At 44.7% G+C, this 22,134-nt stretch overlaps 1 protein-coding gene across 1 annotated transcript in view; it reads right to left on the reverse strand.

Moving 5' to 3' along the window:
- BAALC (BAALC binder of MAP3K1 and KLF4) overlaps window positions 1-20,099 on the reverse strand; it is an 89,330-nt gene extending 69,231 nt beyond the window's left edge. The window contains exon 1 of the mRNA XM_024756596.1: window positions 19,940-20,099. Within this exon, the coding sequence (XP_024612364.1) occupies window positions 19,940-20,099 (160 nt within the window). The remainder of the gene's footprint in view (window positions 1-19,939) is intronic.
- Between the last annotated feature and the right edge of the window lie 2,035 nt (window positions 20,100-22,134).

Genomic DNA, 22,134 nt, shown 5'->3' on the forward strand with positions numbered 1-22,134 from the left:
AAGGCAGGAGAAATGACACCACATGACTTCCAAGGCTAGGTCACGAGAGGTAATACAGCTTCTGCCTTTTCAGCTGGGACATGTGCTGGAGCTCGGAGTAGTTATGTAAACAGTCTGACTGCTCCGAGGTCACCATGCTGTGAGGAAGCCTAAACTAGCTCATGCAGAAAGACCATATGGAGAAGCCCTGGGACTGTACTCATAAGGAAAGATGCCCAGCCAGCCCCAGCTGCTCCACCTGAGAGCAAAAACCCAACAATTTCATTCACCAAATAACTTTAGGGACTTTTTGCTCTTCAAAATATCTCAGTCATCCTCAAAGGATGAAGATTCCCAACTACTGAATATGGTCAAAAGAAGAGGCCTAGAGATGTAAACAGATTGTATACACCTAGGAAAAAGGCAATTTGCCCATAATCATATGAAAAGACAGTGACCTCACTCACAGTGATGCACATTAAAACTAAGTGACAGGGCTTCCCTGATGGCGCAGTGGTTGAGAACCCACCTGCCAATGCAGGGGACACGGGTTCAAGCCCTGGTCCGGGAAGATCCCACATGCCGCGGAGCAACTAGACCCGTGAGCCACAGCTACTGAGCCTGCGCGTCTGGAGCCTGTGCTCCGCAACAAGAGAGGCCGCGATAGTGAGAGGCCCACGCACCGCGATGAAGAGTGGCCCCCGCTTGCCACAACTAGAGAAAGCCCTCGCACAGAAACGAAGACCTAACACAGCCAAAAGTAAATAAATAAAATTAAAAAAAAAAAAAACTAAGTGACAATTTCTTACCCATTAAAGTGACAAAAAAACCCTAAATTGGACAATATACTCCGTTGGCAAGGCTATGGGACAACAGGCACTCTCAGACACTGCTGGTGGGAATGCAACATAGTACAAGTGCTGTGGAGGGGAATTTGGCAGTACCTGCTTGCATTCAGCCTTTGGCCTAGTCATCCCACTTTTAAGAATCTACCTAAAGACACACTAGCAAAAGTGAGAAAACACATGGACAAAAGTCTAGAAACAACCCCGATGAACTATGACATATCCACACAATTGAGCAATATGTAGTTATGAAAAGAAATGAGAAATTTATCTATATACTGCTCTGAAGTGATCTCTGGAATATACTAAGTGAAAAGGCCAACATACAGAAAAAACAGAGGGTACAGTATGCTATTTTTTATCTTTAAAAGGGAGCATGTGAATGTATGTGTATGTGTGTTGTGTGTGTGTGTGTGTATGTATATATTGTATAAATATATGAAAAGATAACCAAAACTAGAGGAGGACAAAGGGAACAGAGTAGATGGGGCAGAAATAAAAGTTAGACTTCTTAAATGTAGCTTGTTTTGTAGATTTGTCATTGGACCCATGTAAATTTTTTACCTAAATATAAAACAAAATTAAACTGAAGTTTTAAAAAGCAACAATTTGGCCACAAAATGAAACAAATAACCTACCTCTATGGCAAGTTGATAGCTTAACGATACAGCAAGAAATTATTTCAAGTTACTGTAAAACATAGCAATCTAACTGTATATTTCTATTGTACTACACCTTAAGGACAAAATCCCATAAAAATCTAAAAATATTTTCAGTAACATATTTTTAGATATATAAAAAGTAAATAAGTACTTCTAATGTTGTTAGGAACCAAGATTTTCAGCACCTAAAAAAAAAAGGACAAATACAAAAATAAAAAAAATAAGAAAAGGGCTTCCCTAGTGGTGCAGTGGTTGAGAATCCGCCTGCCGATGCAGGGGACATGGGTTCGTGCCCCGGTCCAGGAAGATCCCACATGCTGTGGAGCAGCTGGGCCCATGAGCCATGGCCGCTGAGCCTGCACGTCCGGGGCCTGTGCTCCGCGGCAGGAGGGGCCACAGCAGTGACAGGCCCGCGTACCGCAAAAAAAAATAATTAAATAAGAAAAGCCCTACAATTGAACATTTTGAATTGATAATATCAATACAAATATATCATCTCTTTAAAAAAGAAAACAACTCCTAGCTCTGTCCTCTGAAAAGGTCTATAAACAACAACCAACCCAATAGCAATGAGCACCCCAGGTGCCCAGGCTGTAGTCTCTAAATATCATATTTCAATTAAAGGAACAAGGACTCCTTAGAGAAATGGTTAATTCCAAGTCTAGCACAGGAAAAACACAATATAAGTCTAGAAAAAAAACATCATACCAGAAAGCAAGGACTATCGAAGACTACTGGAGTTGTGTAAAAAGGAATCAAACCAAGGGGCTCCCATTAGTCAAAAATGGAACAGTTGAGGCACACACAAATAATAATAAGTGCAATTAATTGAAACTCATCAAATAGAGGGGAGACCTTCAAGATGGCAGAGGAGTAAGATGTGGAGATCACCTTCCTCCCCACAAATACATCAAAAATACATCTACATGTGGAAAAACTCCTACAGAACACCTACTGAACACTGGCAGAACACCTCAGACTTCCCAAAAGGAAAGAAAATCCCCACGTACCTGGGTAGGGCAAAAGAAAAAGAAAAAAACAAAGACAAAAGAATAGGGAAGGGACCTGCACCTCTGAGAGGGAGCTGTGAAGGAGGAAAAGTTTCCACACACTAGGAAGCCCCTTTACTGGCGGAGATGAGGGTGTGGGCGGGGGCGGGGGGGGGTAGGGCTTCAGAGCCGTGGAGGAGAGCACAGCAACAGGGGTGCAGAGGGCAAAGCGGAGAGATTCCTGCACAGAGGATCAGTGCCAACCAACACTCAGCAGCCCGAGAGGCTTGTCTGCTCACCTGCCAGGGCAGGTGGGGGCTGGGAACTGAGGCTCAGGTTTCAGAGGTCAGATCCCAGGGAGAGGAGTGGGGTTGGCTGCGTGAACACAGCCTGAAGGGGGCTAGTGCGCCACACCTAGCCAGGAGGGAGTCCGGGAAAAGCTCTGGACCTGCCTAAGAGGCAAGAGACCATTGCTTCAGGATGCTCGAGGAGAGCGGATTCCTTCCCTGTCTGCCCACAGAAGGCAGAGCACCGCCTAAATGAGCTCCAGAGATGGGTGCGAGCTGTGGCTATCAGCTTGGACACCAGAGACGGGCATGAAACGCTAACACTGCTGCTGCAGCCACCAAAAATCCTGTGTGCAAGCACAGGTCACTTATCCACACACTGCCCCCCCTGCCCCCATCCTGGGAGCCTGTGAAGCCCACCACTGCCAGGGTCCCATGATCCAGGGACAACTTCCCCAACAGAACACACAGTGCACCTAAGGTTGTTGCACCATCACACTGGCCTCTGCCACCGCAGGCTCACCCCACATTCCGTACCCCTCCCTCCCCCCAGCCTAAATGAGCCACAGCCCCCTAGTCAGCCGCTGCTTTCACCCCGTCATGTCTGGGCGAGAACAGAAGTGTGAGGGCAACCTACACGCAGAGGCGAGGGCAACCTACACGCAGAGGCGGGGCCAAAACCAAAGCTGAACCCCAGGAGCTGTGAGAACAAAGAAGAGAAAGGGAAATCTCTCTGTGCAGCATTAGGAACAGTGGATTAAATGCCCACAATCAACTTGATGTACCCTGCATCTGTGGAATACCTGAATAGACAACAAATCATCCCAAAATTGAGGCGGTGGACTTTGGGAGCAACTGTGAACTTGGGGTTTGTTGTCTGCGACTGACTTGTTTCTGATTTTTATGTTTATCTTAGTATAGTTTTTAGCGCTTATTATCATTGGTGGATTTGTTTATCGGTTTAGTTGCTCTCTTTTTCTTTTACATTTTTTATTTTAATAATTTTTTATTTTAAGTATTTTATTTTATAATTTTTTTTTTCTCCCTTTTCTTCTGAGCCATGTGACTGGCAGGGTCTTGGTGCTCTGGTTGGTGTCAGGCCTGAGCCTCTGAGGTGGGAGAGCTGAGTTCAGGACACTGGACCACCAGAGACCTCCCAGCCCTGAGCAACATCAATCAGCGAGAGCTCTTCCAGAGATCTCCGTCTCAACACTAAGACCCAGCCGCCCAACAGCCACCAAGCTTCAGTGCTGGAAGCTCCATGCCAAACAACTAGCAAGACATGAACACAACCCCACCTGTTAGCAGAGAGGCTGCCTAAAATCATAATAAGTTCACAGACACCCCAAAACACACCACCGGACGCAGCCCTGTCCACTAGAAGGACAAGATTCAGCCCCACCCACCAGAACACAGGCACCAGTCCCCTCCACCAGGAAGCCTACACAAGCAGACACCAAAAACAAAGGGAACTACAAACCTGCAGCCTGTGAAAAGGAGACCCCAAACACAGTAAGTTAAGAAAAATGGGAAAATAGAGAGATATGCAGCAGATGAAGGAGCAAGGTAAAAACCCACCAGACCAAACGAATGAAGAGGAAACAGGCAGTCCACCTGAAAGAATTCAGAGTAATGATAGCAAAGATGATCCAAAATCTTGGAAACAGAATGGAGAAAATACAAGAAACGTTTAACAAGGACCTAGAAGAACTAAAGAGCAAACAAACAATGATGAACAACACGATAAATGAAATTAAAAATTCTCTAGGGGGAATCAATAGCAGAATAACTGAGGCAGAAGAATGGATAAGTGACCTGGAAGGTAAAATAGTGGAAATAACTACTGCAGAGCAGAATAAAGAGAAAAGAATGAAAAGAATTGAGGACAGTCTCAGAGACCTCTGGGACAACATTAAACACACCAACATTCGAATTATAGGGATCCCAGAAGAAGAGAAAAAGAAAGGGTCTGAGAAAATATTTGAAGAGATTATAGTTGAAAACTTCCCTAATATGGGAAAGGAAATAGTCAATCAAGTCCAGGAAGCGCAGAGAGTCCCATACAGGATAAATCCAAGGAGAAACACATTAAGACACATATTAATCAAACTATCAAAAATTAAAAACAAAGAAAAAATATCAAAAGCAGCAAGGGAAAAGCAACAAATAACATACAAGGGAATCCCCAAAGGGTTAACAGCTGGTCTTTCACCAGAAACTCTACAAGCCAGAAGGGAGTGGCGCGACATATTTAAAGTGATAAAAGGGAAGAACCTACAACCAAGATTACTTTACCCAGTAAGGATCTCATTCAGATTCAGCGGAGAAATTAAAACCTTTACAGACAAGCAAAAGTTAAGAGAATCCAGCACCACCAAACCAGCTTTACAACAAATGCTAAAGGAACTTCTCTAGTCAGGAAACACAAGAGAAGAAAGGACCTCAAAAACAAATCCAAAACAATTAAGAAAATGGTAATAGGAAGATATATAGAGATAATTACCTTAAATGTAAATGGATTAAATGCTCCAACCAAAAGACATAGACTGGCTGAATGGATACAAAAACAAGACCCATATATATGCTGTCTACAAGAGACCCACTTCAGACCTAGGGACACATACAGACTGAAAGTGAGGGGATGGAAAAAGATATTCCATGCAAATGGAAATCAAAAGAAAGCTGGAGTAGCAATACTCATATCAGACAAAATAGGCTTTAAAATAAAGACTGTTACAAGAGACAAAGAAGGACACTACATAATGTTCAAGGGATCAATCCAAGAAGAAGATGTAACACTTGTAAATATTTATGCACCCAACATAGGAGCACCTCAAAACATAAGGCAAATGCTAACAGCCATGAAAGGGGAAATCGACAGTAGCACAATAATAGTAGGGGACTTTAACACCCCACTTTCACCAATGGACACATCAATCAGAATGAAAATGAATAAGGAAACACAAGCTTTAAATGATACATTAAACAAGATGGACTAATTGATATTTATAGGCCATCCCATCCAAACACAACAGAATACACTTTCTTCTCAAGTGCTCATGGAACATTCTCCAGGACAGATCATATCTTGGGTCACAAATCAAGCCCTGGTAAATTTAAGAAACTTTAAATCATATCAGGTATCTTTTCCGACCACAATGCTATGAGACTAGATATCAATTACAGGAAAAGATCTGTAAAAAATACAAACACATGGAGGCTAAACAATACACTACTAAATAATCAAGAGATCACTGAAGAAATCAAAGAAACTCATTTATGTATCTCTTCCTATGGCTGCTTTGGTGCTAAAAACAGCAAAGTTGAGTAGTTGCAACAGAGGTCAGTGGCCCATGTAGCCTGAAATATTTACTATCCGGGCCTTTACAGAAAAGGTTTGCCAGGCTCTGATCTAGGACTTCCCTTCTCTAAGAGAAGTCCAAGCATCACCTGAGAGCTTGTTAGAAATGCAGAATCTTGGCTCCACCACAGACAGAGGGAATGCCTCTCAGTGTTGACCTAAAGAAGCTGTTAAAGATGCAGGAGTTTTGGCCCCACCCATCTACCATATTTGAAGCCCCAGGTTTGGGGTACAGGCTTTGTTTTAGGTTCCCCAAGAGAACCTGATGTGCAGCCCTTGGGCAAGGTACCTCACCTCCCTGACTTCCCCCAATCTGTAAAATGGGGGTAACAGAATTAGATACTTTATAAGCAAGTCCTGGCACGTGCTGGGCACTCAGTTAACAGAAGCCACGCTCACGAGGCAGTGGCTATGCTCCTTAGTGTTGGCACACACATCACTTATCTCCCCAGCAAGCAAATCTGAACCTGGCTGCTATGAAGACAGTCCTTGAAAAGTGACTCTTGGACGTAATAATTTATGGACGCCTCGTTGTCAAACACAACTGTTGTTTATGGAGGTGTTTAAACCTGAATCGTCCCTCCTGTGAAGGGTGCTGGCCATCGCCGCTTCCCTTGTAACTGCTGCTGTGCTGTGCCCTGTTGTTATGGCGACCAGTTTCCCAAACAGCCCTGCTATTTTCTACAAATCCTTTTGGTTTCCCTGTGCCCTAAAGTCCACCAGACCTGGAGACAATAGCAGGGTGATTTTTTTAAAACTTTCACAGGAAATACTGTCAACTCTTTAAATTAGACAATTGGCTGTCTGCTGCTTCTCCAGCAGAAGCCCCCAGCCCGGGCATCAGAGCGACCCTGCACAGTAAACCTGCACAAATGCTCCCACTAGTTGGAAATAGGTACCACAGAGGATCAGCTGGCACATCAGTTTCTGGCTGGCGTTAACTTTGCAAGAAAATGAAGTGGAAAACAAGGAAATGTCCACCACGCGTCGTGTGTACACAGCACAGAGTCTGATGTCGAAAGACCATTTAAAAAGATTTCAGTTTGGGCTATTACTGCAGTATTTCTGAGATTAGTTCAATATTGGCACATGTAACTTTTTCAGCAAATATTCACCTTTATGAATTCACTTGACACATGGGAAAGCTAAAAACACACAATTATTATTATTATATATTATTATTACAGCAAAATCTTAACACTAGTAATTATGTTGTCTTGGTTTCTGGCAGACCTACGCCTCTCCCCTCTCTACTTCCTTTTCTCCTTTCCCCTGACTCCTGCTACTCTTCTCTCCTCTGACATGGTCTTTGGATGAAAGGTACATGCACCTGCCTGCAGCCTACCCAATATCGGTTCTCCCCGTTTTTTCTTTGCAAAAGGACCCATTACTTTTAGGGGGTCATGAGCGCAGCTAAAAGTCTTGATTTCCTAGGCTCTTGAGGCCTGTGATAGCCGTGTAACACGGTTCTGGCCAGTGTGACATGCAAGCAAAGTTTACTGGATTCTGGGAAAGCTACTGTTTTACAGATTAAAAAGAAAACTTAGGTGGAATGCTTCTTTCTACCTTTCCCCCTTCTTCCTATCTAAAATAAGATGCCACAGCGACTTGCAACTATGAGGATGAAATCCACACAACAAGGATGGCAAAACAATAAGCTCAAAGAGCCTGGGTCCTTGATAGCGGCCTTGAGCAGCATGGCTACCAATCTCCAGACTTTTCGTTAAGAGCAGAAAAAATACGGAACCACCTGTGATGGCCTCATCTATTGTTACAACAAGGAACAACCTCGTCAGTGGGCCTAGAATCCAAACAGGCAGATCTGAGGAGAGAAGATGGCTAAAGATGTTTAAAAATGCTGAGGCGGCAAGAAGGATATACAATAGGTGACTGGAGGAAGAGATGGGAGAATTCACAGAAAGTCTTCCATTGTTTTAGCATTCAGAGGGCAAGAACAGAATAATATCGGGAGCATTACATGGGGACTAAGACAGCACATTAATAAGGAACTAACAGAACTGCCAAGAACTGGTAAGGACACTGAGGTTCTAGGCATGAATCACTACTGGATGCAATGGCCAACACTCACGGCTTTCAACAGCAATGCCAAGCAACTCAGAAACAGAGGAGGGGTGGCCCCGGGTTCGCAATTGGCGAGACTGAAGAGGCAGGGGATCCTGGGTGCCAGGATGGGCAGCACTGAAACGCTATGCCCTTATTCTGCTTTATTACCTTTAAGGAAGAGGAACCAGTGAAGAAGATAATGGAAAAGAAATACCACAATGATGGTCTTAGTAAATGTGAGATATAAGTAGCTATATCGAAGGAACATCATCAGCGACAGCAACAGTGGGGATCCAGAGGAGGATTTGCAGTAAGAGCTCGCGCAAGAGGTGGGGACCAGCACAGTGGTTATGGGAAAGTATCCAGGTGAGGTGGTCATCAAAACAGCTGCAAACCATACTAAATTGTTCCATTTGCAACTTAGCCCCAACAGGTGGTGAAGCAGTATTTTCCAAATTGAAGATTCACTTAAAGGTGGCCCCTGCCACCTGCTGATAGCAGTTCAAACTAAATTTTTTGTATCAAGTCCCCGAACTGGAAGTATGATGTTGGGTCCCTCTGGAGTTTAATTCTGAGTTCTCATTGAAATAAATTTGCTTTCATTGCTTTATTTCTTAATTGCTATGCTTCAGAATCAATTTGTGTTTTATGCCCTGCCCTCCCCAGTATTGTAGAGCAAGTCTTGTGTTAAAAGCCCAGGGTGATCGTGTCATGATATAGTAGGGTCTTACTGGTTTTTTAATAAATCCTTTTGTATAAAAAGAAGAAAGAGGGCTTCCCTGGTGGCACAGTGGTTGAGAGTCCGCCTGCCGATGCAGGGGACGTGGGTTCGTGCCCCGGTCCGGGAAGATCCCATGTGCCGCGGAGCGGCTGGGCCTGTGAGCCATGGCTGCTGAGCCTGCACGTCCGGAGCCTGTGCTCCTCAACGGGGGACGCCACAACAGTGAGAGGCCCGCGTACCGCAAAAAACAAACAAACAAACAAAAAGAAGAAAGAAACTATGCCCTTCATATTTGTGAGTACATGAATTCTGTGATGACTCCCATCTTACAGTGTGGAAACTGAAACCCAGAAAAGCTAAGAAACTTGCTCAAGGTCACACGGCTGGTAAATGTCTGTTGTTAAAGTCTAATTCCTTAACCACTGAACTATACTATCTCCAAGCAAAATAACAAGGAAGTTGTTGATGATGATGGTGATGATGATGATGAAGAAGAGAAAAGTTAGGACATGGTCACATGAGAAGGAGATTGTAAACAGAGATCAGATCTGGTTGAGTGGTCCCTCCCGTAGGTGTGGCTGTCTGACAGCTGTGGGTGCAGTGGCTTGGAGGAAAAGGCCTAGAGGCTCTGGGTTGGACTTCCAGGCTGAAGGGCATCTAGCTAGGAGCCGCTGACTCAGCCTTGCCCAAATGCCCATTAAAATGCCTATGAAGACAGAAAAAAACCAAGACTCACAACATTACCCAAAGTAAGGACTAATGGACAACCTAATCCTGGAATCTAGGAAAAACTGGCACTATTTGTAAAGCAGATAGAGCTAGATTAAGGAAAATCTACTCAGGCTTCTGGCTTTGCTTCATTACACAGAAGCCACATGGCAAGATGTAAGCAGACACTCCGTATCTATTCTGTCTGTGTATGAGCTACAGTGTATGGGGTTGTAGCAACCCCAACGCTGGGCAGCCAACCTGCACGACCTCATGGGCATTTGTGACTCAGACAGAGAGCTGGTACACGTACACACGCACACACACACACACCCCATGTTTCTACACCCATAAAGCAACTCTAAACCCCAGCAAACAGCTAGGCAGAATATAAAACAGCAACCTCAGCCCGAGCCAGTTGTGGGGGATGGAAGGGAGGTGAAAGGGGGAGGTGGAGGGGTTACACACAATGGACTCACACTACACATTAGCCTAGTACATAACTTACCTGAATTCAACTACGTTTGCTTAGTGCTGAAAGAAAACAGGGAGAAAAATCCCTTCGCTGATCCAGGGTCTTTGGCCCCTGCTCTTCCCCCATTCAAACTAGACTTTGGCTGCCACGACCTCTAAATATTTTCCTCAACACAAAGAAACAAAAAAGTTGTTTTTCTTGGCCTTTGAGCTTCCAAGCAATCTGAGGGATATTTTTCCCATGCCCCCTCGAACTTTAAACATAAACCCTACAGAAGATACAATGTGCACCGTATACACCTAGATGCAGGACCTTAAGGACAAAACCTAAATGTTACAGAGGCGTTATTTCCTTCTGTGTGCTTCTCTGCACTTTCTAGATTTTCTTGAGGAGCACCCATTTCGTTTGAAACCAGAAAAAAAATCTTATTCTGCCCAAAGACTATTCCATCTTTAACAAGCCCATCAGGTTGAGTGGGATGCAGGTGATTTTCTGAGCAGCCCCGGCAGCCCTACTTGGGGACACTCAGCACAGGCAGGGGGTGTCATTGGTGTCACAAAGCTGCACGTGTCTCTCCAAAGACTCCTGTCCTCATCCTTGAGAATGCTGGCAGGAGGCTCCCACTCCAAGTGGCTCATGTTTTCAAAAAAGCCAAACCAGATGGGGTGGAGGAGGGCCCTAAATTTGTGCTTAGTTGTTAGTACTGCCCTGCATTTAGAAACTAGAGAACTGGAGTCTGAGCTGGGTGCTTCCACTTCCTGGATGGGTGACCCCGCTCAATCTCTTTTATTACTAGTATTGTTATTTTTTTAATTTTATCGTAGTTGATTTACAGTGTTGTGTTTAAACCGCTCAATCTCTTAATCTCACTGAACCTCGTTTCCTCATCTGGTAGATGGTGATAGCAATGATTTCTGAGGTTATTTTAGAGAGTTATGTAAGCTAACATCCCAAGAGAAAAATTCTCACCTATAGTAGATGCTCAATAAATGCTATTTGAATATAAATGACAAGGAAAGAGACCCAATCTCTGAAGGAAGTGTGAGGTAGTGACCACAGAAATCCTCTCTCTTATTATTTCCAAATGTTCAGTGTCTGTGCTCATAAATACATGTTTATTAGTCTTCTGTAGCTGCCGTAACAAAGTACCACAAACCAGTCGGCTTAACAGAAATGTATCGTCTCACGGTTCCGGAGGCTAGAAGTCTGAGATCAAGGTGCTGGTGGGGTTGGTTCCTTCTGAGGGCTGTGAGGGAGAATCTGTTTCATGCCTCTCCTGTAGCTTCTGCTGCTTGGCTGGCCATCTTTGGCCTTCCTTGGCCATTCAATCTCTGCGTTCATCTTCACATGGCATTGTCCCTGAGTGTCTGTCTGTGTGTTCACATTTCCCTTTTCATATGGACACCAGTCACATTAGATTAGAGCCCACTGTAATTACCTCATTTTAACTTGATTACCTCTGTAAGTACCCTATCTCCAAAAAACGTCACATTCTAGAAAAGAACATAGGCAAAACGTTCTCTGACATAAATCATACCAGTGCTTTCTTAGGTCAGTCTCCCAAGGCAATAGAAATAAAAACAAAAATAAACAAATGGTCCTTATCAAACTTATAAGCTTTTGCTTACATAAAATGAAAGGTTTTGCATAAACAAAATGAAAAAACAACCTATGGACTGGGAAAAAATATTTGCAAACAATGAGACCGGCAAGGGCATAATTTCCAAAATATACAAAGAGCTCATACAACTCAATAACAAAAAAGCAAACAACCCAATAAAAAAAAATGGGCAAAAGACCTAAATGGACATTTCTCCAAAGAAGACGTACAGATGGCCAATAGACATGTGAAAAGGTGCTCAAAGGTGCTCATCATCACTAATTATTAGAGAAATGCAAATCAAAACCACCAGTGATGTACCTACCACCTCACACCCATCAGAATGGCCATCATTAAAAAGTCTACAAATAACAAACGCTGGAGAGGTTATGGAGAAAAGGGAACCCTCTTGCACTGTTGGTGGGAATGTAAATTGGTGCAGCCGCTATGGAGAACAGTATGGAGGTTCCTTAGAAAACTAAAAATAGAGTTGCCATATGATCCAGCAATCTCACTCCTGGGCATATATTCAAAGAAAACTCTAATTTGAAAAGATACATGCGCCCCCATGTTCATAGCAGCACTATTTACAATAGCCAAGACATGGAAACAAGCTAAATGTCCATCAACAGACGAATAAAGAGAGAAGGTATGGCACATATATACAATGGAATACTACTCAGCCGTAAAAAAGAATGAAATAATGCCACTTGCAGCAACATGGATGAACCTAGAGATTATCATACTAAGTGAAGTAAGTCAGAAGGAGAAAGGCAAATACCATATGATATCACTTATATGTGGAATCTAAAATGTGACACAGATGAATTTATTTACAAAACTGAAACAGACTCATAGACATAGAAAAGAAACTTATGGTTACCAAAGGGGAAAGAGGGTGAGGGAAGGATAAATTAGGAGTTTGAGATTAGCAGATACAAACTACTATATATAAAATAAACAACAAGGTCCTACTGTATAGCACAGGGAACTATATTCAATATCTTGTAATAAACCACAATGGAAAAGAATATGAAAAATAATATGCATATATATGTATAGCTGAATCATTTTGCTATATACCAGAAACTAATACAACATTGTAAATTGAATTCAATAAAAATAAAATAAAAACAAAAACCAAAAAATGTCACATTCTGGAGGTTAGGACTTCGACATATACACTTGGTGGGACACAGTTTAGCCCACAGCAACATTCTGAAAGAGCTTTATCTCCGGAGAGAAGGAGGCAGTTGGGCGGGGGGCAGAGTGGGAGGGCAGCACGTGAGGAAGTGAACTCTGCTGGTGGCTGAGCTGGAAGGGGCTGGACCACAATGTGGCTCAGGGTTCACCCACCCAGTCCCCTCTACAGATGGAAGCAAAGGTGGCATTGGGACCAGCCAGAGAGCCTCTGTAAGAGTCCTAGCAGGGTCAAATAGTCTTCTGAGAGGGGCTAGAGGCCATGGGCCTGACACAGAAGGGCTCCTGGGATGAAAGCCCAGACACCATGGGTAAGGAACAACAGTCTCAGACTCCCAGCTTCACTCAAGGACAGAATGGTCTTATCTGTGGGAAGGGGCTGAGGGTCACAGGTGCACAGATCCCAGGGTGAAGGCAGGACCTCCAGGGGTTGGGGAACTGCTGAGTGCACGAAAAGACTCCCTGCTGATTGAGAGGGGACTCTCTTCCTCGCATTGGGGCCCAAGCCTGGAGCCTTAAATTCATTTCTGATCAGAGCCAGAATAGCTTTATCTAGTGTCCAATGAAGACACGGTTCACTGGACTAATGTCCAAGACAAAATCATCTAAGATAGGACTCAGGAAAGACGGTACAAGACAGACAGACAAAACTCACTTGCCTAGCTGGATCATTCATCCACCTAGGTACTTTTACAGTCATTCAACATACATGTGGTAGGTACCAGGCATGCAAATGCCAATCACGCAGTCCGCAACCTGGCAGAGCTCACAGGCTACCCCGAGACACAGACGGGAACAAGCCCGGCAGTGCAGTATGACCCCTGCTCTCACTGGGCTGGACAAAGCACCTGGAGAGCCTGGGGCAGGATGGGTGACTACTCAAGAGACCAGGGCCATGAGAGGTGAGACTTCCTAGATGTTGATGAACTGCCCGGGTTTGCTGCCACCTGTTTCTTGAAGTGATTTTTGCAAAACCACCCTTATAACAAAGGGGCTTGTGTTTGGCAAAGGGGGTGTAGAGAGGTGGGGATGTTTTCTTACTATACAACCCATCAGGTAGACAAGAACCTGAAAAGGACGAGCAGATGGAACTTTTGAGGAAAGAAAACATTAACTCTGGGCACTGCACGAAGAACGAAATGGACACAGAAGTTTTAGGAGATGTATTCATTCAAGAGAGATTGCTTGAGGTCCTACTATAGCCAGGCCCAGCGTTAGGCACAGGACTACAATGGCCAGTGGAAAGACACCTTACCTAACTAACGGAGCAAGTCATTCCCACGGGGGAAGACCTTAGTAATTGCTAGAATATCTTGTCATAACCTATAATGGAAAAGAATCTGAAAAATTATATATATATAAAATCACTTTGCTGTACACTTAAAACTAACACAACATTGTAAATTAATAAATTAACTATACTTCAATTTAAAAAATTGTTTGAAAATATAACCAAGTGGTAACAGGTATATAGAGAGAGCTGGGGGAAGCAGGGAGGCTTATCCACCAGGAAGCCCCTGGTGGGTTCTGCATAGGTGCCCTCACTCAAGGAGGGAATCAGGGTAACCGGCTGTGCAAGTCTGCAGGAGCAGTCCTGCTTCCTTCTGCAGGGAAGCCTCCTGCAGGGGTCTGTACACACTGGCCCCTCCCCAGGCAAAATGAACTACTCAGTCCTCTGCACTCCCCCAGCACCCTTCCTTCATGCTGTTCCAGTGTGCATCATGCTGACCTGAAGTGTGTCCACCTGTGTCCCCTGTACTATTAAGTTCTTCAGGTCGAGGAACATATCTCACTCATCTTTGTGCCAGCGGTATATTGAATAAACAAACGAGCAAATAAATGTCCTTTATCTTTAGACTTCCAACAGAGGGCAACGAAGACCTAGACTATTGTCTTCATGGCACTACCCAAATGAGTCAAGGTCAGTAAGTTTAAACATGAAACTGAAACCAACACGATTAGTTTTAACAAGAAGAATTGTAAAAATCCCAAATTTGGGATATGGAAATCAATAGTACAAATGTAGGATTCATTAGGGAAAAAAATTCACTCATTCCACAAACATTTATTGAGTGTCACCTATATTCTAGACACTGTTCCAGGTGCTGGGTATGTAGAGTGAAAACCAGACAATGTCACTGATGTCATAGAACTTAAATGTGACTAGAAAGAAAGATCCAAGGGTTTTAACTAATTGCAAGCTTCATGTGAGTCATCAAGGTAACGTGGCAACAACAACAGCAGGAAAACAAACAAATCCTAACCTGGTTTTACCTGCATCGGGAAAGGGTCAGCGTCCACATCATAACAGACCTCATATTTCCTTCTGCTCTTCAGCTGACGTCAGCAGCATAGGTCCCTTGTATCAAGAGGGACTTTGACAAACCAAATGGTGAATTTGTAGAAATATGGTCAGTCCCACAGAAGTCTGAGAAATGACTGAAGGAATTGCACGTGTTTGGCCTGGCGGACCAACAGTGAGAGAAAATACAACAGCAATCTTCAAATGTTGAAGGAACGATCTATGTGAGACCAGGTGGAAATTACAAGGCAGCAGGAAGAGTTTCTTGCAAGTGAAACTGCTCCACAAAGGTATGGGTAGACCTCCATCCCTAGGGAAGAGATATCCCTTCCTCAGAGATGCTGCAGAAGAAAACTGTGCTGAGACCAGACTAGACTGCCAAGAGACCACACTAGACTTTGAGTTCCATCCACTGTCAAATCAAGAATTCTATAGTTGATCCCCCCATTCATCAGGAGGGCAGGATTTAGGAGTGCGGGCTTTGGATTCAGAAAAAGCTGGATTCGAGTCTTGGATCGGGAAAAGTTACTGCACACTCTAAGCCTCATTCCCTCACTTGCAAAAGAAGGATAGCAATAGTTCTACCTCATCCCCCCTCGTGAGGATTAAGAGAGATGATTTACATAAAGTGCCACTAAGTATAGTGCCTGGCCCTTGGTAAGATATCAATAAATGTTAGCTAATGGTAATACTAAGTGCTCTTCATTTCACCTGACATATTTCAATTGATTTAGATAAATCATTTTGCTGTGAGTCTAATTTTGCAATCTTCCATCTTGCATTCACTAAAGCACTTATTATAGCAATTTAAAACTATAAAATAGAAGCATTTTAGAGAAATTTGAAATGTTTTATTCTCTAGAGACATTAGAAAAATACTAACAGTAGAAAAGGGGAGGGACCTGCCAATGCAGGGGACACAGGTTTGATCCCTGGTCCGGGAAGATCCCACATGCCATGGAGCAACTAAGCCTGTATGCCACAACTACTGAGCCCACGTGCCACAACTACTGAAGCCCACGCACCTAGAGCCCGTGCTCCACAACAAAAGAAGTCACCGCAAGGAGAAGCCCACGCACCACAACGAAGAGTAGCCCCCGCTTGCAACTAGGGAAAGCCCGCGCGCATCAACGAAGACCCAACGCAATGAAGCCAAAAAGAAAAAATCTATAGACTATCTAAAATCGTCTATGTCCTATACTAGGTTTAAAAAAAAAAGAAAGAAAAGGGGATCTTTAAGGATGTAATTTAAGGGACTCGTGATTAAATTGAGGTGAAGCTAGGAAGTTATTCACGTATGGAATGGCTGAGCTAGGCTGGGGTAGAGCAACCTCAGAGACCCCCTTTCTCCATAGGAGACCTCCATCAGACCACAGAGGTAAAAATCAATCCAGTAAACTGATGTTATGAGAACTAAATCACACCAGACCAATTTAATTTCCTCCTGTGACAGAGAGACAGGCTTCGATGACACAGAGAAGCCATGCATATCAGATACTGCGGCTTCAGTTAGGTCTTTAATTCCAGCCTACATAATAGCTAAATCTAAAAATCGAATTCTGCTGGCAAGTGGAGGTGATCCCCAAACACAGAGATCAAAGGCTCAGGATCATGTAAGGATCCTGTAAGTAAGGAGAAGAAGGAAAGAAACTCTCTCCTTCGTGGAACTGGCAGAAAAACATGCCTCCTTCCTGCGGTGAAATGCAGAATTCATTCAACAAATACTGAACACCTGTCATGTGACGTGACCTCAATCTGGACTGGACTAAGAGAAATAGAAATGAGGTTTACAAGCAGATGTGCTTAAATAGGGCTTTTTGGTAGATATGGGTGTGGAGTTGAGGTTGAGGGGTGGTGGCGCTACAGAAGAAATGGCATCTTTGAGCTGGGCCAGGGGTTTCAATGGGGTAGGGCAAAGCTGGGGGCACTTGTTAAAGAAAAGCTGTGGGCTCAGAAAGACACTTGGAGGAATCTAGGTTAAACTCATTCAAGTGGGAAAACATCGGCAGCAAGGGATGCAAGGCAGAGCAAAGGGGGAGGGAATCTAGGAAGCGCTGACAGGGGAGGGGAGGGTTAAACGGAGAGCCTACGCATTCAAGAAAATCCCAGCTGGGGGCTCCACAGTGTAACTGGCTAAGCACAAGATATAAAGATGCATTAGTCCACTCCCTGCCCTCAGAGCTCCTGAGGTTGGGAGGGCTAGAAGAAAAGTGGCTTCAATGTGCTACTAAAGGAGAGTGACCAGGGGCCCAGAAAGAAAGGACTCTTGAGGACTGAGGGAGCTGGGGGTAAGAACTGTGAAAGGACTGGGAGGCTGTGCAGTGCAGACTGGGCAACTTAACTGAATCCCATCTGCCTTCAACAGATGACCTTCAGAGAGCCTCTCCAGCTCTAGAGTTCTAGTCATGAAGGCCTTAGTGATGATTTTACAACCTGAATTCCCCTAAATCCAGCTTTTCCTTTTGTCCCCCCATCAGAAAAGAGTTGATGGAAACAGGAAAAAGTGGCATTCTGGCTTCTCATCACCACACAGTCACTGCGGGCCAGTGGGTGCCCCCCAGAAGACTGGAACTGAATTCACAGGTGGTGCACTGGCAGCAGGTGGGTGAGGCTGGGGGAGCAGGAGGGAAGAAAAAAATAAAGGATTCTGGCTAATCTCGCAGGGTGGCTGAAACCCAGGAGAACGGTCACTTTCTCCAATGACCCACTCTGACCAAAGATGACAAATTGCTAGTCTGGAAAATCCACAAGAATCAAGAAGACATTTTTTCTAAAGGCTCTAAAGGGAATGCCAATGGATTTCCAGGGACAGCTTGAGTCCATCTTGATCTTCAGAAATGTTCCTCTCCTCTGAGGCTGATGGAAATTTCTAGGGAATTGAAATGATCCTGCCCATCTAAGTGTCTTGCCAATTTCAGGGCGCTGTTCTGAGACTGGAGCCGAGCCCTTCCTGTGAATGACTCAGGTCTTCAGGACCACTTGCCTGGCAGGGCTGTCCCATGTTTGGTAGGGTACCACGAATGAGCATGCTTGTCCCGGACCCCACCTGTTGCGGGAGCCAGATCTCATGATGCATGATGGGACATGACTCAGGATGGCAGAGTAATAAATGAATAAGCATTGGAAACAAATAAATATGTACATATTTAGTCATCCCATAATAACTCTCTCACACTCATACACATGTACACACACACACTATATACTTCCAGTCACCAAGGCAACCATTCCCTGAAGCTGTACTTTGTTCTTTTCCACATTAGATGTTTTTAACCTTATTTCCTTGGAGTGCAGCTCTGGTCTTTCTGAGTGTCTCCTGAGAGGTACCATACCTCCTCAGGAAATGTTGTTCCATCTAACATTTACCAGGTCTATTTTGAAGGCTCATGTCTTATCCTCATTCTGACACTGAATTCAGCCAACACCATTTGAAAGCCCACTGAAAGCATCAGCAATACAAAATAACCATTATGATTGCTACTGTGAGTCAGAAAAATTAGAGACAAATGAAGTATTATGCCTTGCACAATTTTCACTGACGGTTCTCGCTTAAAAAAAAAAATCACAAAGTTCATGTGAAAAAGGACCCAGCTTGGTCCTAAAAGATGGAGACAGAGTCTCAGGATTAAAGTGACAGCTCTTATTTAGGAGGCAGGAATTTAGGACTACTGATGTGTTAGGAGTAGTTGAGATTTCTCTCCTCCTCCTTATAATATATGCTATTCTTCAAATTAACCTCATTTTCTATTTTAGATTTCAATATTTAAAAATGCCAGCAACATAAAGGGAAATAGTTAAAACATTCTTATACAAATATTGATCTGGCTTCTGACAACATCCATGTAATAAGCAGTGAGTTTCTTTCCGTTTAACGTCACTAACAAGTTTATGATTAAAGGTCAGTCTGTGGCAACAGTCTGTTTTCATCTCTACGTTACAATTATTACTGTCTGCTTTAAAAGAAAAAACAAAATGTGATTTGTGACAGGTCCAGAAAGTTCTTCGCATATCCTTCTATCAGATTTCTGCCAGAATGGTAAGAGTATTTAATTTATAGTCGTAATCCGCTTTCATGCCCTGCCTCATATAAAGCATCGAGGCACCGTGGGGTAGAGAGGAAGTCCTTGCTATGAAACAACTGCCTGAAAAGTAAGCTGAAGTGCAGAACTAGTGATGGGGCGGCCGTTGTTTATTTTGCCCTGAACTGGGATTCTGGTTTTCAAAACTCGAGACACGGGAGAAAAGGGGGAAGCCACGAGGAAGAAACCACCCAGGTAATCTGGACCAGTCTATAAATCAAGGGAGAGAGTGCCCAGGCGGCCAGAGGAGGAAACGGGCCAAAATCCAGCGGAGGCGAGTCCAAGCGGGCGAGAAGCCTGGGTGGGCGGCGGGATAGGTGTGCGAGCCGCGCGGGCTGTCCTCCCACCCAACCCGGCCCCGGCCAATGAGCAGGCACGGGCGGAGGCCAAGAGGTGCGGGGTTTCCGCGAGGCCCAGGGGATTAGCTCAGCCTTTTGTAGGGGTCTCTGGTTGGCGCTGCTCCCTGGGCCTGGGTCGGTCAGTCTGTCAGCAGACAGGTGCTGTTTCCCGCCTCCCCGCTCCTCCCCCGGCCCCAACACCACCAACACCATTCCGCACAGAATTCTCTGGGGCACTGGGCTGCCCCAGCGCCCCGCGTCCCTCCCGCTTCCCCCTCCCGTCCCCAGCCTCCCAGCGCTGGGGGTCTGCGGGAGCCAGGCGCACTCACCTGCGTGCAGGCCGCCCGCCTCGGGGCCGCTGTCCGGGGTGGCGTTGCTGGGCGACGCGTCCGAGTCGGTGTACGTGAGCCATGTGGACTCCGTCTCGCGAGTCCAGCTCTCGTAGTAGCGGGGCTCGATGGCATCCGCCCGGCTCCCGCCGCAGCCCATCCTCCTGCGCTGCTGGCGCGCCCAGCGGCCGCTCGGTTCGCGGTTCTAGGGCGGCTCAGCCCCGGCGGCGCAGCCCCGGCCGGCGAGGAAGAGGCGGCGGCGACAGCGGCGGCGGCGGCATTGCGTCCCTCAAAGCCCTTGCTGCCCTACCCCCAATCCCGTGCCAAGTCAAACGCTTCCCCGCATGCTCCCTCGGTGCGCCCCAGCCGGACGTGGGACGCAAGAGAGGCGGCCTGAGAACAGGAGGAGGGCGGTATGGGAGTGGGTGGATTCCGCGAGGGGTTCAGCCTCGCCGGCTAGGGTTACCCCTTTATTTATCCGTCTCTCCCAACCTCCCTCCCTCCCTCCCTTTCTTCCTTCCACCTTTGTTCCATTCATCCATCCTGGGGGCTTTGGAAGGTACCCCAAGCTTTCTGGCCACTTGTTCAAAACCAGTGGAGCTGGTGACAGCCCAGAAACAGGGGAGAAACTATTGCTACGAAGAATTAAGGAGCAGTCAGACCCCCTGCCTGTCCTAGTTGGTCTGAGGAGCAGAGAGTAGGGCCTATAATTTCTGAGAGAGCTGGGCTGGACTCTCTGTCACTAACACCCTTTCCAGTTCTGTGATTTCGAACTTTGTTCTCAGGAATCGCAGGGCAGCCGGAACACTCTCTCTGGATGGGGCTGGAAGGTGTGGCAGGCTTCCCTCCAAACCCACTGAGGGCCTTGATATTCCAGGTGCACACTCAGCTCTGCGTGCTCCATGTGCGCACACTTAGAGCTCAGACTTGGGTAAGCCAAAGAATTTGCCTGTCCCAAAGGAGGCAGGACACGTGGTAAAAGAAGGAAACTGCCTTAAAGAGACAGCTAAGAAAGAAGGGTTGAAAGAATAAATCCTCAATGACGAGGCTCTGTCAGAATGCCATAGTGTTGAGTAAGTATTGTTTTCATTCATTCAAGATTATATATACACTTTTAATTGAAATATATTTGATGTACAATACTGCGTTAGTTTCAGGTGTACTACATAGTATTTGACATTAGTATCCATTATGAAATGATCACCATGATAATTCTAGTAACATCTGTCCCCGTAAAGTTATTAAAATATTATTGACCATATTCCTTATTCTGTATATTACATCCTCGTGGCTTATTTATTATATAACTGAAAGTTTGTACCTCTTAATCCCCTTCACCTATCTCACCCACCTTCCCACCTTCCTCCCCTCTAGCAACCATTCTTTTGTTCTCTGTACCTATGAGTCTGTTTTCAGCTTGTTTGTTTGGTTTGTTTTTTAGATTCCACATGTAAGTGATATCATACAGTATTTGTCTTTCTCTGACTTATTTCACTTACCACAATACTCTCTAGATCCATCCAGGTTGTTGCAAATGGCAAGGTTTCATTTCTTTTTTAATGGCTGAGTAATATTCCATTGTCTATATACCACATCTTCTTTATCCATTTATCTGTTGATGGACACTTACATTGCTTCCATATCTTGGGTATTGTAAATAATGCTGCAACAAACACTGGGGTGCATATATCTTTTCAAATGAGTAGTTTTGTTTTCTTCTGGTAAATACCCAGAAGTAAAATTGCTGGATTATATAGTAGTTCTACTTTTAATTTTTTGAGGAAACTCCATACTGTTTTCCATAGTGGCTATACCAACTTACATTCCCACCAACAGTTCCTGAGGGTTCCCTTTTCTCCACATCCTCACCAACACTTGTTATTTGTTGTCTTTCTGATGATAGCTATTCTGGCAGATATGAGGTGGTATCATTGTGGGTTTGATTTGCATTTCCCTGATGATTAGTGACGTTGCACATCTTTTCATATGCCTGTTGGCCATCTGTTTGTCTTCTTTGGAAAAATGTCTATTCAGATCCTCTGCCTATTTTTAAATTTTTCAATTTTTTTTGATGTTAAGTTGTATGAGTCCTCTGCATATCGTGGATATTGGAATTGTTTGCAAATGTCTTCTCCTGTTCAGTAGATTGCCTTTTTATTTTGTTGGTAGTTTCCTTTGCTGTGCAAAAGCTTTTT

This window comes from Neophocaena asiaeorientalis, unplaced genomic scaffold (genome assembly GCF_003031525.2).
Source record: "Neophocaena asiaeorientalis asiaeorientalis breed wild unplaced genomic scaffold, Neophocaena_asiaeorientalis_V1.1 scaffold29, whole genome shotgun sequence".
Taxonomy (NCBI): domain Eukaryota; kingdom Metazoa; phylum Chordata; class Mammalia; order Artiodactyla; family Phocoenidae; genus Neophocaena; species Neophocaena asiaeorientalis.